At 38.6% G+C, this 21,840-nt stretch overlaps 2 protein-coding genes across 5 annotated transcripts; both read left to right on the forward strand.

Annotated features, from left to right (window-relative positions):
* The first annotated feature begins 462 nt into the window (after positions 1–462).
* LOC142934094 (methyltransferase-like protein 27) lies at positions 463–9,306 on the forward strand. 2 transcript variants are annotated; one of them, XM_076078497.1, is made up of 6 exons: positions 463–595; positions 5,119–5,250; positions 6,047–6,175; positions 6,802–6,937; positions 7,698–7,790; positions 8,956–9,306. In XM_076078497.1, exons 2-6 carry the CDS (start codon positions 5,134–5,136, stop codon positions 9,201–9,203), a joined length of 723 nt encoding a protein of 240 aa, XP_075934612.1. In that variant the 5' UTR covers positions 463–595; positions 5,119–5,133; the 3' UTR covers positions 9,204–9,306. The 2 variants fall into 2 exon arrangements, with proteins under 2 accessions (XP_075934612.1, XP_075934613.1); XM_076078498.1 differs by lacking the exon at positions 7,698–7,790.
* Positions 9,307–12,045: 2,739 nt separating this feature from the next.
* On the forward strand, positions 12,046–20,791 carry LOC142934066 (methyltransferase-like protein 27). Of its 3 annotated transcripts, XM_076078442.1 has the most exons (6): positions 12,046–12,178; positions 16,692–16,823; positions 17,620–17,748; positions 18,375–18,510; positions 19,271–19,363; positions 20,529–20,791. In XM_076078442.1, the coding sequence occupies exons 2-6, from the start codon at positions 16,707–16,709 to the stop codon at positions 20,774–20,776; spliced, it is 723 nt and encodes a 240-aa protein (XP_075934557.1). In that variant the 5' UTR covers positions 12,046–12,178; positions 16,692–16,706; the 3' UTR covers positions 20,777–20,791. The 3 variants fall into 3 exon arrangements, with proteins under 3 accessions (XP_075934557.1, XP_075934558.1, XP_075934559.1); XM_076078443.1 differs by lacking the exon at positions 19,271–19,363; XM_076078444.1 differs by lacking the exon at positions 16,692–16,823 and having other exon boundaries at positions 12,097–12,178.
* The last annotated feature ends 1,049 nt before the right edge of the window (positions 20,792–21,840 follow it).

Here is a 21,840-nt window from a genome sequence, read left to right on the forward strand (position 1 = left end):
TTTGTTTGTGTAGCATAAAGACACAACTCAAATGTCTTGATGGTGTAAAGTGAGAATAAACCTAACCTGCCTCAGGCTTCTGTCGTGTTTCCGTGTTTGGCTTGTTTAGCAGCTCATGCGTGCCCAGACGTCTGCCTTATAAACCCTCATCATCATCACTGCTCTCACACTCAGACCTGCTCCTCTACCTGAACTGATCCACACACAGGTGAGTGCAGACGACTCTCACACCTTCACGAGGCTGATAGAATGATGAGTTGATGAAGGTGATGAATCTGATGAAGATTGGGTGTAGATGGGGAGGTGGAGGGGCGTGTAACAGCAGCATGAACGTACTGAAGGTAGAGAGAAGATCTTATTTAAAAGAGACAGCAGCTACATGATAGGCTACCTGTGCTATTGGATAGAAGAGACCAGCTGATCTAAACAGCTGATATCATGATTGAAAGCTTCGAACGATAACAGCAAGGAAGTAATGAGTGAGCTCGTGTGAGGAGTGACTGACAGATGTATGAGGAAGGAAGTACAGGCTTAGACATGCAAGAGTATCGTCTTCCTGTCTGAACTCACGCTAGAGCTTCATTTGTACCACACGGTATGTAATAAAACGTGCTTTACCTGTTTCCCATGTTGTTGTTGTTCATCATATTCATAAAAGTAAAGTAGACAGCTTATTAAAATGCATGTAGAGTCCTGCTCCTGGAACGCTTCTAGGTCACTTCACTTAAAGTTAATCCTGCATTTCATTTTAACTTGAAGTTTAAAGTTTTGGTGCTACAGAATTAAATCTAGGTTTAAAGTTAAATAGAGTTAAATGGCAGGTTTCAGAAAGGGTAGAAGTTGCAACGATCACATATTCACATAACATCATAGAGCAGTGCACAGAGTGGCAGAGGGAACTGTATATAAACTTTGTTGACTTTGAAAAAGCATTTGACTCCATTCATCGTGAAAGCCTTTGGCGTATATTGCGGCATTATGGGATCCCTGAAGATATGGTTCATGTGATCCAAAGTTTTTATACCAACTTCACATGCAGGGTTGGAAACAGTCTCCAAAAATTCCAAGTAAAAACAGGTGTGAGACAAGGATGTGTGATGTCAGCCTTGCTCTTCAACATTACTATTGACTGGGTAATGAAACAAACAACTGAAGACCAAAATAGAGGCATTTGATGGACACTATTTTCATAACTTGAAGATCTCGACTATGCAGATGATCTCTCTCTTCTTTCACATACTCATCGGCACATGCAGGAGAAAACATCCCGCCTCAGTGATTTTGGGCAGAAGATTGGCCTGAAGATCAGCAAAAAGAAAACAGAAGTGATGACTCTGAACATTCCCAATCCCTCACCAATTCAGCTTAACGGAGAAGATCTCCCTAAAACTGACGAGTTCACATATTTGGGCAGCACTGTCAGACACGATGGGGGCACAGATAAAGACATCAAGAATCGTCTTAATAAGGCAAGGAACGCTTTCAAAGTACTGAATAACACATGGAGGTCACAGCAGGACACCATCAAGACCAAACTTAAATTGTATCAGAGCTGTGTTTTATCCACCCTATTGTTCTATTATAATAATATATGATATTAATATAAAACCTATTGTACGGTTCTGAATGCTGGAGAATGACACAAGAATATCTCAACAGACTATCAACCTTCCACACCAAGAGTTTAAGGAGAATACTGCACATTTTCTGGCCAAACACCATTTCAAATAAAGAACTTTAGGACAAATGCCAACAAGAATGCATGGAGACCATCCTAATGAGAAGAAGATGGAGATGGATAGGACATGTGTTGAGAAAAGATCCTGCTGATATTACAAGAACAACCTTACATTGGACATCAGAAGGGAAAAGAAAAAGAGGACCAACACATGGAGAAGAACTGTGGAGAAGGAGATGCAGAGCCTAAACCACTCATGGGGCACCATCCAGAGACTCGCCCAGGACAGACAGGAGTGGACGACTTTTGTTGCTGCCCTACATGCCAAGAGACATAAAGGGAAATGATGATGATGATGAGAGTTAAATGGAGTTAAAGAGAGCTAAAGAGAGTTAAAGAGAGTTAATTAGAGTTAAAGAGAGTTAAAAGAGAGTTAAAGAGAGCTAAAGAGAGTTAAAGAGAGTTAAATAGAGTTAAAGTAAGTTAAAGAGAGTTAAATAGAGTTAAAGAGAGTTAATAGAGTTAAAGAGCATTAAATAGAGTTAAAGTAAGTTAAAGAGAGATAACGACAGTTAAAGAGAGTTAAAGAGAGCTGAAGAGTGTTAAAGAGAGTTAAAGAGAGATAACGAGAGTTAAATAGAGTTAAAGAGAGCTAAAGAGAGTTAAAGAGAGTTAAAGAGAGATAACGAGAGATAACGAGAGTTAAAGAGAGTTAAAGAGAGCTAAAGAGAGTTAAAGAGAGCTAAAGGGAGTTAAAGAGAGGTAAATAGAGTTAAAGAGAGTTAAATCGAGTTAAAGAGAGTTAAATAGAGTTAAAGTAAGTTAAATAGAGTTAAAGAGAGTTAAAGAGAGATAAAGAGAGTTAAAGAGAGTTAAAGAGAGATAACGAGAGTTAAAGAGAGTTAAAGAGAGTTAAATATAGTTAAAGAGAGCTAAAGGGAGTTAAAGAGAGCTAAAGAGAGTTAAAGAGAGTTAAATAAAGTTAAAGTAAGTTAAAGAGAGTTAAATAGAGTTAAAGAGAGTTAATAGAGTTAAAGAGAGTTAAATAGAGTTAAAGTAAGTTAAAGAGAGTTAAAGAGAGTTAAAGAGAGATAACAAGAGTTAAAGAGAGTTAAATATAGTTAGAGAGAGCTGAAGAGTGTTAAAGAGAGTTAAAGAGAGATAACGAGAGTTAAAGAGAGTTAAAGAGAGTTAAATAGAGTTAAATAGAGCTAAAGAGAGTTAAAGAGAGTTGAAGAGAGATAACGAGAGTTAAAGAGAGTTAAATAGAGATAAAGAGAGGTAACGAGAGTTAAAGAGAGTTAAAGAGAGTTAAATATAGTTAAAGAGAGCTAAAGGGAGTTAAAGAGAGTTAAAGAGATTTAAAAGAGAGTTAAAGAGAGCTAAAGAGAGTTAAATAGAGTTAAGGAGAGCTAAAGAGAGTTAAAGAGAGTTAAATAGAGTTAAAGTAAGTTAAAGAGAGTTAAATAGAGTTAAAGAGAGTTAATAGAGTTAAAGAGCATTAAATAAAGTTAAAGTAAGTTAAAGAGAGATAACGACAGTTAAAGAGAGTTAAAGAGAGATAACGAGAGATAACGAGAGTTAAAGAGAGCTAAAGAGAGTTAAAGAGAGCTAAAGGGATTTAAAGAGAGGTAAATAGAGTTAAAGAGAGTTCAAGTAAGTTAAAGTAAGTTAAATAGAGTTAAAGAGAGTTAAAGAGAGATAAAGAGAGTTAAAGAGAGATAACGAGAGTTAAAGAGAGTTAAAGAGAGTTAAATATAGTTAAAGAGAGCTAAAGGGAGTTAAAGAGGGCTAAAGAGAGTTAAAGAGAGTTAAATAGAGTTAAAGTAAGTGAAAGAGAGTTAAATACAGTTAAAGAGAGTTAATAGAGTTAAAGAGAGTTAGATAGAGTTAAAGTTAGTTAAAGAGAGTTAAAGAGAGATAACAAGAGTTAAAGAGAGTTAAATATAGTTAAAGAGAGCTGAAGAGTGTTAAAGAGAGTTAAAGAGAGATAACGAGAGTTAAAGAGAGTTAAAGAGAGTTAAATAGAGTTAAAGAGAGTTAAAGAGAGTTGAAGAGAGATAACGAGAGTTAAAGAGAGTTAAAGAGAGCTAAAGAGAGCTAAAGAGAGTTAAAGAGAGTTAAATAGAGTTAAAGAGAGTTAAGAGAGAGTTAAAGAGAGCTAAAGAGAGTTAAATAGAGTTAAGGAGAGTTAACTAGAGTTAAAGTAAGTTAAAGAGAGTTAAATAGAGTTAAAGAGAGTTAAATGGAGTTAAAGAGAGTTAAAGAGAGCTAAAGAGAGCTAAAGAGAGTTAAATAGAGTTAAAGAGAGTTAAAAGAGAGTTAAAGAGAGCTAAAGAGGGTTAAATAGAGTTAAGGGGAGCTAACGAGAGTTAAAGAGAGTTAAATAGAGTTAAAGTAAGTTAAAGAGAGTTAAATAGAGTTAAAGAGAGTTAATAGAGTTAAAGAGCATTAAATAGAGTTAAAGTAAGTTAAAGAGAGATAACGACAGTTAAAGAGAGTTAAATAGAGTTAAAGAGAGCTGAAGAGTGTTAAAGAGAGTTAAAGAGAGATAACGAGAGATAACGAGAGTTAAAGAGAGTTAAAGAGAGCTAAAGAGAGTTAAAGAGAGCTAAAGGGAGTTAAAGAGAGGTACATAGAGTTAAAGAGAGTTAAAGTAAGTTAAAGAGAGTTAAATCGAGTTAAAGAGAGTTAAATGGAGTTAAAGAGAGCTAAAGGGAGTTAAAGAGAGCTAAAGAGAGTTAAAGAGAGTTAAAGAGAGATAACGAGAGTTAAAGAGAGTTAAAGAGAGTTAAATATAGTTAAAGAGAGCTAAAGGGAGTTAAAGAGAGCTAAAGAGAGTTAAAGAGAGTTAAATAGAGTTAAAGTAAGTTAAAGAGAGTTAAATAGAGTTAAATAGAGTTAAAGTAAGTTAAAGAGCGTTAAAGAGAGATAACAAGAGTTAAAGAGAGTTAAATATAGTTAAAGAGAGCTGAAGAGTGTTAAAGAGAGTTAAAGAGAGTTAACGAGAGTTAAAGAGAGTTAAAGAGAGCTAAAGAGAGTTAAAGAGAGTTAAATAGAGTTAAAGAGAGCTAAAGAGAGTTAAAGAGAGTTGAAGAGAGATAACGAGCGTTAAAGAGAGTTAAATAGAGTTAAAGAGAGTTAAAGAGAGTTAAAGTGAGTTAAAGAGAGTTAAAGAGAGTTAAATAGAGTTAAAGAGAGTTAAAAAGAGTTAAAAAGAGTTAAAGTGAGTTAAAGTGAGTTAAAGAGTTAAAGACTTATTTATGTCTTTTTTGCGCTGCAACAGCCGAATTCCTCATTTTATCTACTATAGTATTTATTTAATGGTTTATCTGATCTCTTATCTTACAGTATCTTTGACTTTATATTGATTGCGCTGACAGTTTCATTATGTGACAATAACATATCTTATAATCATGTCTATGGTCTGTCTCCTGCAGGATCTCCTCCTCATCATGTCCGACTCCTGCAGAACTGAATTTGATGCCAGGGCCGCATTTCAGTCCTCTAATAGTTCTGATCCAAAACTTTGTGTTCAAAGCTACGATAGCTGGGCAGAAAACTATGAGGAGGTTTGTTAAAAGAATCCGGTCTCAATTTAGGTTTGATGGGAACTTTAAGTACAAGGAAACCCTCTGTACTCTACCTGTTCAAGTACTCTGTATTCTACCTGTTCAGGTACTCTGTTTACTACCTGTTCAGGTACTCTGTTCACTACCTGTTCAGGTACTCTGTTCTCTACCTGTTCAGGTACTCTGTTCTCTACCTGTTCAGGTACTCTGTTCACTACCTCTTTTCGCCACTCTTTAACCAGTGTTGGATGAAGTATATACATTTTCCAATAAAGTAACAGTACTAATACTACCACATTGTAGAAATACTTAGTTAGTTTGTGTTGGAGCCATAATGTGGTTTTGTTGTTTTCTTATGTCTTTGAGGGAAACACGGGGTGGGTACACATGCAGTTCTGACATTGAACAGTGGGTGGCACATTAACCTAAAAGTGTATATGTGTAAGTGCCTGGTAATGAGGATCAGGTGTGTGTGGACGGGAAGCTAACAGTTTTTGACTGTGTCAAGGTGTCGTGTCAGCCAGCATGACAGCTTGGAGTTTCAAGGTCTTATAGTATCCTGTAAAGTAACCTGTGGTATTCTGTTACGGTGTCAATATGCATATGAATAAATGGATCAACGGATCGAAAGAAAGACAGCGCATTGGACAGTGAAATGTTTGTGGAACACGCGTCCGAACAAGTTCTCCCGTTCGCCCCCCAGTGGCTTTATGATATAAAATGGATATTTGTTAAAGTCACTACACTTTCTGTAAAGTATAAACCACCAGCTGGCATTTCTCATTTTGTTCAACAGGATTGCAACCTGATGAGCTACAGAGCACCCCACCTGGCAGTAGACTTCCTGTCGGATAACTTCCCAGGGAGTCGTGGAGAAGCTCGTGTTCTGGACGTAGCCTGTGGGTCTGGATGGATTGCTAAACTGGTGAGCCTGTTGCTTTAAAGTCAAAAGGGTTAACAGAAGAACACATTCTGATCACACTTTATTTTGAAATTCCAACGCTGATAAATAACACCAAGTAGGAGGTTCAGGTAACATAACAGCATGAAATATCAAGGACAATCTCCACACAGGACGTTTTTGTTCTGTAGAGACGCCTGAACGTTAAAGGCAGATTGTAATTCTACAGTTTGAGTTTGAGAGGAACCACATACAGACAATACTGTCATCTGCATAAAATCAATAAAATCAGTCTGATTGAGCAGATCTACTTCGATTTTACACGTAAAGTCTATTTCTGTTGCTCCTAGTGAAATGTAATCTACGTACGTACATTATTTTGACGGTAGCATCAACTAAACATTCTATTTCCTCTGCAATGAATACTAAATTACAGAGTTCTGTCCAGGAAAGTGTGGAGGAAATTAGTAGAAAACTAGAAAGTTGCACTCAGTAGAGTTCAGATCCACCAGGTGTGCCTTCTACAACTGGACAAATCCTGTCCCAGTCGAAGCTGGTAAAGTGCTGGATGGACAGACGATCAGACCGAACCTCACTCTTTAGAGGTTTCACTGTTAATGTTGGTCGTCTTCTTCTTCTTGTGTTTACAGATGGTTGAACTGGGCTTCAAGCACTTTGTGGGAGTGGACGGCAGTCAAGGCATGCTGGATCAAGCTGCTAAGACCGGCCTCTATAAGGAGCTCAAACTGGCCTTACTGGGAACAGAGCCACTGCCTGCACCGACTGGTACATGACACTCACACATACACACTCACTGCTAAGCTAGCTAGTCAACGTTAGCTTTGTCAGGTGGTTCACTGAGCTACAGTTAGTGGCTGTAATCGTGAGCTCGTGGTTACGACGCAGGAAGTCGTTCACACAATATGTTCGATGCTGAAGAGGTCAGAGAACACCGCTGCTCGGTAACGGCAAGATTAACGTTATCGTCAGCGTCTAGGAGCCACCTAGGCTAACACTTTAGTAAGCTAGCAGGTAAGTAAACACATAAACACAAAGGCATACTTACAGATGAGAAAGATGAGGCCGCCGGGAAAAACACACTTACCTCATACATGTTATAAGATTACAAAGTAAAACTTTATACGACTGATATTATTACCATTTATTAACTAATCATCCACCAAAACGTCAGCAAACACGTCAAAACTTAGGAACTTGGAGCTTTCAGAAGGTCTTCACTTAGGAGGTTGTGAATACGTCAAGAGTTCACCGACTCGCTCATGAACTCGGTAAACACGACCTCACTTGAAGGCAGCAGAGTTACTAACAGCTCACCTCTAAGTAACGACTAGTGTGTGAGATGATCCTGTTTTAATTTAGTGATAAAACTAAACTCGGCCGTTAGAATGAGGCTCAGCTTGAGCTTCGGAACATCTGGTGGAACCTGTTCATCTGATGCTTAATGGTCTTTATTTTCCTCACAAATATCATATTTTCAGTCTTTCCTGGAAACTGAACATGGCTCCTGTTCTTCTCCTGGTTTCAGGTGCATTTGATGTGGTGATCATCAACGGTGCTCTGGATTCTGGTTTTGCACCAGTCAGTGTTGTCAGGGAGCTCTGCAACGCCGCCAAACCAGGTCACCAACTAACAGCCACATCTATTAGCCATGAGAGCATCTCTAGTAATACTCTAGTAAAAACCTTTTAGTTTTTAGTGGTTTAAGAACTCTGAACCAACAACGACCAAGGATGTGGTGTCCACTGGGGATGAGGAGGACCTGGAGGTTATTGGGGCAGGATGGAGTCTAAGAGGAAGACCTGAAGACACTTCCAGAACTGTGTCCTTCCTCAAGTCACTGTTGACCTTTCCAATATTAAACCAAGACCACTAATCCTTCAGGGGCGGTTTTAGGAACTTTTGAATCTGGGAATAGACAGGGCACAGATTCAAAGAAGTAAAATGAGACAAAATATAAAGTTATACAGAAACTGCCGTATTCTGTAATCTTATTTTATCTCAGTTTAGGATGATATGAGAATTTTAGTCGTACAGAAACATGTTTCCTAACTGCATTCAGGATAAAATGATATCTGATGTTAGGAAAGGAATTAAGCTATTACAGAACCGTCCTAACTTCAGGATTTCCCAAGTCAGGAATCCTAACTTAGGAGGGGAACAACATGAACATTTAAATATAATGACTGAATGACTCAAACCATGTAATGATACAATATCATTTTGTTTTAATCAATATGCTAATGTGAAATACTAGATCAACTTTTTGTAGTTCCTAATAACCTACAGCTAAAAGAGACATGTTAGAGGACCCTACCCCTCGTGCACAGGAGACAGACCTCCGGTTTGGTATGTCTCTTTGTGGTAGTTTTGTGTCTCTTTGTGGTAGTTTTGTGTCTCTTTGTGGTTGTTTTGTGTCTCTTTGTGGTAGTTTTGTGTCTCTTTGTGGTAGTTTTGTGTCTCTTTGTGGTAGTTTTGTGTCTCTTTGTGGTCGTTTTGTGTCAGAGACGTTAATTGATTCTCTGTGGTTGTTTGACTCTTTTTGTAGTAGTTTGTGTCTTTGTGGTAGTTTGATTTCTATGTGGTTGTTTGAGTCCCGTTGAGGTCGTCTTGTGTCTTTCTGTTCATTTGAGTCTAAAATAATTCAGTATTAACATTTTATGAGTTTGTTGATCAAAAAACACTTCCTCATTATGTGGTCGTTATGTATTTAGAATCCTTGTTCATATAATCTGCTCCTCTAGTATATTACTCACTATAATGGAATATGTGATGTGTTTCTGCAGGTGGTTTTGTCTGCATGTCGAGAGGCGACCACACAGGAACAGCAGGAGATGAATACAAGAAGGATCTGGAGAGAGAGCTGCAGCTGATGGAGGAGGAGGGACTGTGGAATCCAGCAGGACTCAAACGGGCCGACAGATACATGGAGGACCCACATCTGAGCCCTGAGAGAGTCAAGGAGCTGCCGAAGGAGGAGCGATACATCAGTGGGACCGTTTACCTGTACAAGAAATCCATCCTTTCAAATTAAATGATCAAACAGAAATCGTGAGATTCAGTTACAAAAATGTGATTATACATGATGCAATGCAATCCGATGTAACGTATGTCAGTAAAAGATATTTCACCACAAATATGGTTTTAGTATCATGTTTTTTACATTAGTCATTTAGCAGACTCTTTCATCCAAAGCGACTTACAATTCAGATTCTATCTACACACCGTAGGCTCAGCTACGGGAGCAATCTGGGGTTAAGTGTCTCAAGAACACATTGACATGTGACTAGTGGAGGCGGAGCCGGGGATCGAACCGCCGATACTCTGATTGCAGGATGGCCCTGCTCTCCACTTAGCCACAGTCACCCACAATGTTTTATTGTTGTTGTCGGGCTCCGTAAACTTTAAGCTACGTTTTCAGATTTTCTGTCCAGTAGATGAATCTGAAAACACAGCATCTAATAAAGTAGCTGTGGCTGATATTAGCGTTACAAACAGCTGCAGACATCCAGCAGACACCAAGCAAGTCTCAAATACCAGAAGTGCATCTTCTAGCGCTAATAAGGACTCATTAATGTTAGACCTTCAAACTGCAACGTTACCTGCTTGAGGGCTAAATAATAAGAGATTGAAATAATTATATATATACAACATTGAGATGTGTACATATATACTTATTTATACTGGGTTTTTTGATATTTAAAATATATCTAACCGGCAGATTAAGATTGTAGTTTAAATGGTATTAAGTGTAATATGTAAGACATGCTGGTTCTGATGACATCGCTGGTCGTGGACTAAAAACATGTGAGTGTTCCGTCCTGCTTCAGCACAGCCGCCATAGTTCCTGCACCTAAAGTCTGCAGGGTCCAGTCTACATGACTCACTCTGAAGAAGTGCTCTGAGAAACAGGTTCTCCAGCACATCCAACCCTCGTCCACCATAGTGTTGAACACCGGAGCCCCCCAGGGCTGTGTGCTCAGCCCCCTCCTCTTCACACTGTACACCCACACTGCTCCCTCAAACAGGAAGAGAACTCTGTTGTGAAGTTTGCAGATGACTCTACCTTCACCAGCCGGGTCACAAACAAAGACTAGACCATGCTCTTCCAGCAGAGAAGGCGTGTGAATGCTGACAGACACAGTGAATCACAGAACGCTGAAAATACAGAAACCTTTGAGCACAAATGCAATCCTGAAGAAGTGAACTGTGAAACGATCAGATTTAAAGAAGCTGAACTGCTTTACTGAAGAAGGTCAGAGCTGAAATACATGGTGAGGAAACATGAGAGCTGAAGTTGAGTCAGGAAGACTCTCTTTACACTCTTTTTCATTCATAGTCTCTCTCTCTCTCTATCTCTCTCTCTCTCTGTCATTACACTATCAGCTGATTGTGGGCGTTCACTTTCAATCAACCAACCAGATTCTGCACAGTTTCTTAAAGCCAATCACATCGTTGCTGTCAGACTTTAAGAACGTTCTCTTCTCTGCTGCTGTCAGTTGTCATTTCTGCTCATATCAGATGTGAGTCCCGTATATATTGAAGTATAGCCTAACAGTTGTATCAACGTCTGTACGTAGTCAACAGCTGATTATCAAATCAAACAAAGAAAGTCGATTGAATAATATCTCAACAATATTCATCGTTCAAATTGAACGAGAGGAATTATAAAGAATACATACGATATTAATAAATGTTCTTCTCATTTAAAGTAGAGTAAGGGAAGCATTTATAGATTCAATTACATAAGAGAAGCTTTGAAGAAATCTGCATCTTAAATAAAGTACTTATTGATTATTAATAATTAATTATTAATGAATTTAATTGACTTGTCCTGCAGCTTTAAATTCAGTTCATTCAAGTTGGAGGATGTCAATCAAAAGTAACATTACATCTTATCTTCTAACAAGATAGATCAGTGAGCAGGGACTTTATCTGTGCTTATTAACACATGTTTAGCTCTATTCTCTCTGTTTACATTAAGGTTGGGCAGTGAGTTCATGTGCTAGGATTCTCATCATATTGGGCTCTTAGGTCATATCGTGCCTTATTGTGGATTGAGTGGGTGCGTTTGCTCAAAAGATTTGTGCTTTGTCTCTTTAGTGACGCTTCACTTTGCTGCTTCGAATAATCACAACGGCCTCTGGACATATGAGACACACTGTTTAAACTGCTATGGGAGGAATGGATGAGAGGGAGGGAAAGGGCGGGGTCATGAGAATGGAGACGGTAAAAGTAGACTCCGTCAGGTGATCAGAGGAGTGGTTGAGGCGTGGCCCTGCTCCTGAACCTTGGTGAACACGTTACCTTCACATTGGTGAGAAGAGGAGACTTCAAAGGATATTAAGAGACAAAACCCAGCAGACACCCTGTTCACCTGGAAAGAGATGCAGAAGAGTCATATAATAACTGTGTTTGTTTGTGTAGCATAAAGACACAACTCAAATGTCTTGATGGTGTAAAGTGAGAATAAACCTAACCTGCCTCAGGCTTCTGTCGTGTTTCCGTGTTTGGCTTGTTTAGCAGCTCATGCGTGCCCAGACGTCTGCCTTATAAACCCTCATCATCATCACTGCTCTCACACTCAGACCTGCTCCTCTACCTGAACTGATCCACACACAGGTGAGTGCAGACGACTCTCACACCTTCACGAGGCTGATAGAATGATGAGTTGATGAAGGTGATGAATCTGATGAAGATTGGGTGTAGATGGGGAGGTGGAGGGGCGTGTAACAGCAGCATGAACGTACTGAAGGTAGAGAGAAGATCTTATTTAAAAGAGACAGCAGCTACATGATAGGCTACCTGTGCTATTGGATAGAAGAGACCAGCTGATCTAAACAGCTGATATCATGATTGAAAGCTTCGAACGATAACAGCAAGGAAGTAATGAGTGAGCTCGTGTGAGGAGTGACTGACAGATGTATGAGGAAGGAAGTACAGGCTTAGACATGCAAGAGTATCGTCTTCCTGTCTGAACTCACGCTAGAGCTTCATTTGTACCACACGGTATGTAATAAAACGTGCTTTACCTGTTTCCCATGTTGTTGTTGTTCATCATATTCATAAAAGTAAAGTAGACAGCTTATTAAAATGCATGTAGAGTCCTGCTCCTGGAACGCTTCTAGGTCACTTCACTTAAAGTTAATCCTGCATTTCATTTTAACTTGAAGTTTAAAGTTTTGGTGCTACAGAATTAAATCTAGGTTTAAAGTTAAATAGAGTTAAATGGCAGGTTTCAGAAAGGGTAGAAGTTGCAACGATCACATATTCACATAACATCATAGAGCAGTGCACAGAGTGGCAGAGGGAACTGTATATAAACTTTGTTGACTTTGAAAAAGCATTTGACTCCATTCATCGTGAAAGCCTTTGGCGTATATTGCGGCATTATGGGATCCCTGAAGATATGGTTCATGTGATCCAAAGTTTTTATACCAACTTCACATGCAGGGTTGGAAACAGTCTCCAAAAATTCCAAGTAAAAACAGGTGTGAGACAAGGATGTGTGATGTCAGCCTTGCTCTTCAACATTACTATTGACTGGGTAATGAAACAAACAACTGAAGACCAAAATAGAGGCATTTGATGGACACTATTTTCATAACTTGAAGATCTCGACTATGCAGATGATCTCTCTCTTCTTTCACATACTCATCGGCACATGCAGGAGAAAACATCCCGCCTCAGTGATTTTGGGCAGAAGATTGGCCTGAAGATCAGCAAAAAGAAAACAGAAGTGATGACTCTGAACATTCCCAATCCCTCACCAATTCAGCTTAACGGAGAAGATCTCCCTAAAACTGACGAGTTCACATATTTGGGCAGCACTGTCAGACACGATGGGGGCACAGATAAAGACATCAAGAATCGTCTTAATAAGGCAAGGAACGCTTTCAAAGTACTGAATAACACATGGAGGTCACAGCAGGACACCATCAAGACCAAACTTAAATTGTATCAGAGCTGTGTTTTATCCACCCTATTGTTCTATTATAATAATATATGATATTAATATAAAACCTATTGTACGGTTCTGAATGCTGGAGAATGACACAAGAATATCTCAACAGACTATCAACCTTCCACACCAAGAGTTTAAGGAGAATACTGCACATTTTCTGGCCAAACACCATTTCAAATAAAGAACTTTAGGACAAATGCCAACAAGAATGCATGGAGACCATCCTAATGAGAAGAAGATGGAGATGGATAGGACATGTGTTGAGAAAAGATCCTGCTGATATTACAAGAACAACCTTACATTGGACATCAGAAGGGAAAAGAAAAAGAGGACCAACACATGGAGAAGAACTGTGGAGAAGGAGATGCAGAGCCTAAACCACTCATGGGGCACCATCCAGAGACTCGCCCAGGACAGACAGGAGTGGACGACTTTTGTTGCTGCCCTACATGCCAAGAGACATAAAGGGAAATGATGATGATGATGAGAGTTAAATGGAGTTAAAGAGAGCTAAAGAGAGTTAAAGAGAGTTAATTAGAGTTAAAGAGAGTTAAAAGAGAGTTAAAGAGAGCTAAAGAGAGTTAAAGAGAGTTAAATAGAGTTAAAGTAAGTTAAAGAGAGTTAAATAGAGTTAAAGAGAGTTAATAGAGTTAAAGAGCATTAAATAGAGTTAAAGTAAGTTAAAGAGAGATAACGACAGTTAAAGAGAGTTAAAGAGAGCTGAAGAGTGTTAAAGAGAGTTAAAGAGAGATAACGAGAGTTAAATAGAGTTAAAGAGAGCTAAAGAGAGTTAAAGAGAGTTAAAGAGAGATAACGAGAGATAACGAGAGTTAAAGAGAGTTAAAGAGAGCTAAAGAGAGTTAAAGAGAGCTAAAGGGAGTTAAAGAGAGGTAAATAGAGTTAAAGAGAGTTAAATCGAGTTAAAGAGAGTTAAATAGAGTTAAAGTAAGTTAAATAGAGTTAAAGAGAGTTAAAGAGAGATAAAGAGAGTTAAAGAGAGTTAAAGAGAGATAACGAGAGTTAAAGAGAGTTAAAGAGAGTTAAATATAGTTAAAGAGAGCTAAAGGGAGTTAAAGAGAGCTAAAGAGAGTTAAAGAGAGTTAAATAAAGTTAAAGTAAGTTAAAGAGAGTTAAATAGAGTTAAAGAGAGTTAATAGAGTTAAAGAGAGTTAAATAGAGTTAAAGTAAGTTAAAGAGAGTTAAAGAGAGTTAAAGAGAGATAACAAGAGTTAAAGAGAGTTAAATATAGTTAAAGAGAGCTGAAGAGTGTTAAAGAGAGTTAAAGAGAGATAACGAGAGTTAAAGAGAGTTAAAGAGAGTTAAATAGAGTTAAATAGAGCTAAAGAGAGTTAAAGAGAGTTGAAGAGAGATAACGAGAGTTAAAGAGAGTTAAATAGAGATAAAGAGAGGTAACGAGAGTTAAAGAGAGTTAAAGAGAGTTAAATATAGTTAAAGAGAGCTAAAGGGAGTTAAAGAGAGTTAAAGAGATTTAAAAGAGAGTTAAAGAGAGCTAAAGAGAGTTAAATAGAGTTAAGGAGAGCTAAAGAGAGTTAAAGAGAGTTAAATAGAGTTAAAGTAAGTTAAAGAGAGTTAAATAGAGTTAAAGAGAGTTAATAGAGTTAAAGAGCATTAAATAAAGTTAAAGTAAGTTAAAGAGAGATAACGACAGTTAAAGAGAGTTAAAGAGAGATAACGAGAGATAACGAGAGTTAAAGAGAGCTAAAGAGAGTTAAAGAGAGCTAAAGGGATTTAAAGAGAGGTAAATAGAGTTAAAGAGAGTTCAAGTAAGTTAAAGTAAGTTAAATAGAGTTAAAGAGAGTTAAAGAGAGATAAAGAGAGTTAAAGAGAGATAACGAGAGTTAAAGAGAGTTAAAGAGAGTTAAATATAGTTAAAGAGAGCTAAAGGGAGTTAAAGAGGGCTAAAGAGAGTTAAAGAGAGTTAAATAGAGTTAAAGTAAGTGAAAGAGAGTTAAATACAGTTAAAGAGAGTTAATAGAGTTAAAGAGAGTTAGATAGAGTTAAAGTTAGTTAAAGAGAGTTAAAGAGAGATAACAAGAGTTAAAGAGAGTTAAATATAGTTAAAGAGAGCTGAAGAGTGTTAAAGAGAGTTAAAGAGAGATAACGAGAGTTAAAGAGAGTTAAAGAGAGTTAAATAGAGTTAAAGAGAGTTAAAGAGAGTTGAAGAGAGATAACGAGAGTTAAAGAGAGTTAAAGAGAGCTAAAGAGAGCTAAAGAGAGTTAAAGAGAGTTAAATAGAGTTAAAGAGAGTTAAGAGAGAGTTAAAGAGAGCTAAAGAGAGTTAAATAGAGTTAAGGAGAGTTAACTAGAGTTAAAGTAAGTTAAAGAGAGTTAAATAGAGTTAAAGAGAGTTAAATGGAGTTAAAGAGAGTTGAAGAGAGCTAAAGAGAGCTAAAGAGAGTTAAATAGAGTTAAAGAGAGTTAAAAGAGAGTTAAAGAGAGCTAAAGAGGGTTAAATAGAGTTAAGGGGAGCTAACGAGAGTTAAAGAGAGTTAAATAGAGTTAAAGTAAGTTAAAGAGAGTTAAATAGAGTTAAAGAGAGTTAATAGAGTTAAAGAGCATTAAATAGAGTTAAAGTAAGTTAAAGAGAGATAACGACAGTTAAAGAGAGTTAAATAGAGTTAAAGAGAGCTGAAGAGTGTTAAAGAGAGTTAAAGAGAGATAACGAGAGATAACGAGAGTTAAAGAGAGTTAAAGAGAGCTAAAGAGAGTTAAAGAGAGCTAAAGGGAGTTAAAGAGAGGTACATAGAGTTAAAGAGAGTTAAAGTAAGTTAAAGAGAGTTAAATCGAGTTAAAGAGAGTTAAATGGAGTTAAAGAGAGCTAAAGGGAGTTAAAGAGAGCTAAAGAGAGTTAAAGAGAGTTAAAGAGAGATAACGAGAGTTAAAGAGAGTTAAAGAGAGTTAAATATAGTTAAAGAGAGCTAAAGGGAGTTAAAGAGAGCTAAAGAGAGTTAAAGAGAGTTAAATAGAGTTAAAGTAAGTTAAAGAGAGTTAAATAGAGTTAAATAGAGTTAAAGTAAGTTAAAGAGCGTTAAAGAGAGATAACAAGAGTTAAAGAGAGTTAAATATAGTTAAAGAGAGCTGAAGAGTGTTAAAGAGAGTTAAAGAGAGTTAACGAGAGTTAAAGAGAGTTAAAGAGAGCTAAAGAGAGTTAAAGAGAGTTAAATAGAGTTAAAGAGAGCTAAAGAGAGTTAAAGAGAGTTGAAGAGAGATAACGAGCGTTAAAGAGAGTTAAATAGAGTTAAAGAGAGTTAAAGTGAGTTAAAGAGAGTTAAAGAGAGTTAAATAGAGTTAAAGAGAGTTAAAAAGATTTAAAAAGAGTTAAAGTGAGTTAAAGTGAGTTAAAGAGTTAAAGACTTATTTATGTCTTTTTTGCGCTGCAACAGCCGAATTCCTCATTTTATCTACTATAGTATTTATTTAATGGTTTATCTGATCTCTTATCTTACAGTATCTTTGACTTTATATTGATTGCGCTGACAGTTTCATTATGTGACAATAACATATCTTATAATCATGTCTATGGTCTGTCTCCTGCAGGATCTCCTCCTCATCATGTCCGACTCCTGCAGAACTGAATTTGATGCCAGGGCCGCATTTCAGTCCTCTAATAGTTCTGATCCAAAACTTTGTGTTCAAAGCTACGATAGCTGGGCAGAAAACTATGAGGAGGTTTGTTAAAAGAATCCGGTCTCAATTTAGGTTTGATGGGAACTTTAAGTACAAGGAAACCCTCTGTACTCTACCTGTTCAAGTACTCTGTATTCTACCTGTTCAGGTACTCTGTTTACTACCTGTTCAGGTACTCTGTTCACTACCTGTTCAGGTACTCTGTTCTCTACCTGTTCAGGTACTCTGTTCTCTACCTGTTCAGGTACTCTGTTCACTACCTCTTTTCGCCACTCTTTAACCAGTGTTGGATGAAGTATATACATTTTCCAATAAAGTAACAGTACTAATACTACCACATTGTAGAAATACTTAGTTAGTTTGTGTTGGAGCCATAATGTGGTTTTGTTGTTTTCTTATGTCTTTGAGGGAAACACGGGGTGGGTACACATGCAGTTCTGACATTGAACAGTGGGTGGCACATTAACCTAAAAGTGTATATGTGTAAGTGCCTGGTAATGAGGATCAGGTGTGTGTGGACGGGAAGCTAACAGTTTTTGACTGTGTCAAGGTGTCGTGTCAGCCAGCATGACAGCTTGGAGTTTCAAGGTCTTATAGTATCCTGTAAAGTAACCTGTGGTATTCTGTTACGGTGTCAATATGCATATGAATAAATGGATCAACGGATCGAAAGAAAGACAGCGCATTGGACAGTGAAATGTTTGTGGAACACGCGTCCGAACAAGTTCTCCCGTTCGCCCCCCAGTGGCTTTATGATATAAAATGGATATTTGTTAAAGTCACTACACTTTCTGTAAAGTATAAACCACCAGCTGGCATTTCTCATTTTGTTCAACAGGATTGCAACCTGATGAGCTACAGAGCACCCCACCTGGCAGTAGACTTCCTGTCGGATAACTTCCCAGGGAGTCGTGGAGAAGCTCGTGTTCTGGACGTAGCCTGTGGGTCTGGATGGATTGCTAAACTGGTGAGCCTGTTGCTTTAAAGTCAAAAGGGTTAACAGAAGAACACATTCTGATCACACTTTATTTTGAAATTCCAACGCTGATAAATAACACCAAGTAGGAGGTTCAGGTAACATAACAGCATGAAATATCAAGGACAATCTCCACACAGGACGTTTTTGTTCTGTAGAGACGCCTGAACGTTAAAGGCAGATTGTAATTCTACAGTTTGAGTTTGAGAGGAACCACATACAGACAATACTGTCATCTGCATAAAATCAATAAAATCAGTCTGATTGAGCAGATCTACTTCGATTTTACACGTAAAGTCTATTTCTGTTGCTCCTAGTGAAATGTAATCTACGTACGTACATTATTTTGACGGTAGCATCAACTAAACATTCTATTTCCTCTGCAATGAATACTAAATTACAGAGTTCTGTCCAGGAAAGTGTGGAGGAAATTAGTAGAAAACTAGAAAGTTGCACTCAGTAGAGTTCAGATCCACCAGGTGTGCCTTCTACAACTGGACAAATCCTGTCCCAGTCGAAGCTGGTAAAGTGCTGGATGGACAGACGATCAGACCGAACCTCACTCTTTAGAGGTTTCACTGTTAATGTTGGTCGTCTTCTTCTTCTTGTGTTTACAGATGGTTGAACTGGGCTTCAAGCACTTTGTGGGAGTGGACGGCAGTCAAGGCATGCTGGATCAAGCTGCTAAGACCGGCCTCTATAAGGAGCTCAAACTGGCCTTACTGGGAACAGAGCCACTGCCTGCACCGACTGGTACATGACACTCACACATACACACTCACTGCTAAGCTAGCTAGTCAACGTTAGCTTTGTCAGGTGGTTCACTGAGCTACAGTTAGTGGCTGTAATCGTGAGCTCGTGGTTACGACGCAGGAAGTCGTTCACACAATATGTTCGATGCTGAAGAGGTCAGAGAACACCGCTGCTCGGTAACGGCAAGATTAACGTTATCGTCAGCGTCTAGGAGCCACCTAGGCTAACACTTTAGTAAGCTAGCAGGTAAGTAAACACATAAACACAAAGGCATACTTACAGATGAGAAAGATGAGGCCGCCGGGAAAAACACACTTACCTCATACATGTTATAAGATTACAAAGTAAAACTTTATACGACTGATATTATTACCATTTATTAACTAATCATCCACCAAAACGTCAGCAAACACGTCAAAACTTAGGAACTTGGAGCTTTCAGAAGGTCTTCACTTAGGAGGTTGTGAATACGTCAAGAGTTCACCGACTCGCTCATGAACTCGGTAAACACGACCTCACTTGAAGGCAGCAGAGTTACTAACAGCTCACCTCTAAGTAACGACTAGTGTGTGAGATGATCCTGTTTTAATTTAGTGATAAAACTAAACTCGGCCGTTAGAATGAGGCTCAGCTTGAGCTTCGGAACATCTGGTGGAACCTGTTCATCTGATGCTTAATGGTCTTTATTTTCCTCACAAATATCATATTTTCAGTCTTTCCTGGAAACTGAACATGGCTCCTGTTCTTCTCCTGGTTTCAGGTGCATTTGATGTGGTGATCATCAACGGTGCTCTGGATTCTGGTTTTGCACCAGTCAGTGTTGTCAGGGAGCTCTGCAACGCCGCCAAACCAGGTCACCAACTAACAGCCACATCTATTAGCCATGAGAGCATCTCTAGTAATACTCTAGTAAAAACCTTTTAGTTTTTAGTGGTTTAAGAACTCTGAACCAACAACGACCAAGGATGTGGTGTCCACTGGGGATGAGGAGGACCTGGAGGTTATTGGGGCAGGATGGAGTCTAAGAGGAAGACCTGAAGACACTTCCAGAACTGTGTCCTTCCTCAAGTCACTGTTGACCTTTCCAATATTAAACCAAGACCACTAATCCTTCAGGGGCGGTTTTAGGAACTTTTGAATCTGGGAATAGACAGGGCACAGATTCAAAGAAGTAAAATGAGACAAAATATAAAGTTATACAGAAACTGCCGTATTCTGTAATCTTATTTTATCTCAGTTTAGGATGATATGAGAATTTTAGTCGTACAGAAACATGTTTCCTAACTGCATTCAGGATAAAATGATATCTGATGTTAGGAAAGGAATTAAGCTATTACAGAACCGTCCTAACTTCAGGATTTCCCAAGTCAGGAATCCTAACTTAGGAGGGGAACAACATGAACATTTAAATATAATGACTGAATGACTCAAACCATGTAATGATACAATATCATTTTGTTTTAATCAATATGCTAATGTGAAATACTAGATCAACTTTTTGTAGTTCCTAATAACCTACAGCTAAAAGAGACATGTTAGAGGACCCTACCCCTCGTGCACAGGAGACAGACCTCCGGTTTGGTATGTCTCTTTGTGGTAGTTTTGTGTCTCTTTGTGGTAGTTTTGTGTCTCTTTGTGGTTGTTTTGTGTCTCTTTGTGGTAGTTTTGTGTCTCTTTGTGGTAGTTTTGTGTCTCTTTGTGGTAGTTTTGTGTCTCTTTGTGGTCGTTTTGTGTCAGAGACGTTAATTGATTCTCTGTGGTTGTTTGACTCTTTTTGTAGTAGTTTGTGTCTTTGTGGTAGTTTGATTTCTATGTGGTTGTTTGAGTCCCGTTGAGGTCGTCTTGTGTCTTTCTGTTCATTTGAGTCTAAAATAATTCAGTATTAACATTTTATGAGTTTGTTGATCAAAAAACACTTCCTCATTATGTGGTCGTTATGTATTTAGAATCCTTGTTCATATAATCTGCTCCTCTAGTATATTACTCACTATAATGGAATATGTGATGTGTTTCTGCAGGTGGTTTTGTCTGCATGTCGAGAGGCGACCACACAGGAACAGCAGGAGATGAATACAAGAAGGATCTGGAGAGAGAGCTGCAGCTGATGAAGGAGGAGGGACTGTGGAATCCAGCAGGACTCAAACGGGCCGACAGATACATGGAGGACCCACATCTGAGCCCTGAGAGAGTCAAGGAGCTGCCGAAGGAGGAGCAATACATCAGTGGGACCGTTTACCTGTACAAGAAATCCATCCTTTCAAATTAAATGATCAAACAGAAATCGTGAGATTCAGTTACAAAAATGTGATTAAGAGGATGAAAAAGAGGATGTCCAACCTTTTTTGATTTACAACCTCCTGTATTAATGCTCTTTTATGCCCGTCCCGCCCACCATTGATGTTTAAAGACCCTAAATTGAAGCTCTGCATAGAAAGGTCAGAGGATGGAAGGAGGTAAGACAAGATAAGAAGTAAGCAGTGGAAAGTGGAAAACCCCGTGTGACACATGATCATGTTAAACTGTCTTAGTTTGAACCCTTTTACTTTTCCTTACTTTCCTCAAAGTTGTGATGTGTTTCTTTAGGCGGAAGCGCTTTTTTCCATCTAGAACAGGGGTCACCAACCGTTTTTAAACTGAGAGCTACTTCAAGGGTACTGAGTAGTACGAAGGGCTACTTATTTGATACAAACTTCCTGAATAACAAAGTTGCACAGATCACCTTAATAATAATAATATATGTGAAGAGACTGTTTGATCACATGTCAGTTAATTATTCCTCACAATAATTATTAATAATGATTTCCACAACAACGATGGTATAGCTACACATACATATTTAAACATGCAACTTTTATTTCTGTTAATCTGTTTCAACATTTGAAAGTCAGAGGTATCACATCTCTGATATTTTTGTATCATCACATGATTAAAGCCGGTTACTTTTGCACATAGCGCCTGCTGGTGAATGATCCAGTGGTAATGTAGACATTTTGCGACGTCTGGGTCACCTTTGCATTGCGCAATGAAGCCTGCATGCCGGCCCGTCATCGCGGGAGCCCCGTCTGTTGTCACCGACACCAGCTTTTCCAACGGTACCTTTTTCTCCACGAAGAAATTAGTAAAAAGTCTCGTCTATAGCCGAGCGGGGGATCCAACCCTCCGAGGCGCGCTTGCGTCTTCGGGCGCCCGCGTTCAAACCTCTAGTCTGGGCCTTTTCGGTCGGATTGCGTTGCCTCGCCTCTACCCCTGCCACCCCTGAGTTGTTGCCCCGCGGCCTATTCCGAGGATTTACGGACCTGACGACGGGGTGCGCTCTCGGCGCGCGTCTGG

This window comes from Anarhichas minor, unplaced genomic scaffold (assembly GCF_050575085.1).
Source record: "Anarhichas minor isolate MPS153535 unplaced genomic scaffold, ASM5057508v1 ptg000066l, whole genome shotgun sequence".
Taxonomy (NCBI): domain Eukaryota; kingdom Metazoa; phylum Chordata; class Actinopteri; order Perciformes; family Anarhichadidae; genus Anarhichas; species Anarhichas minor.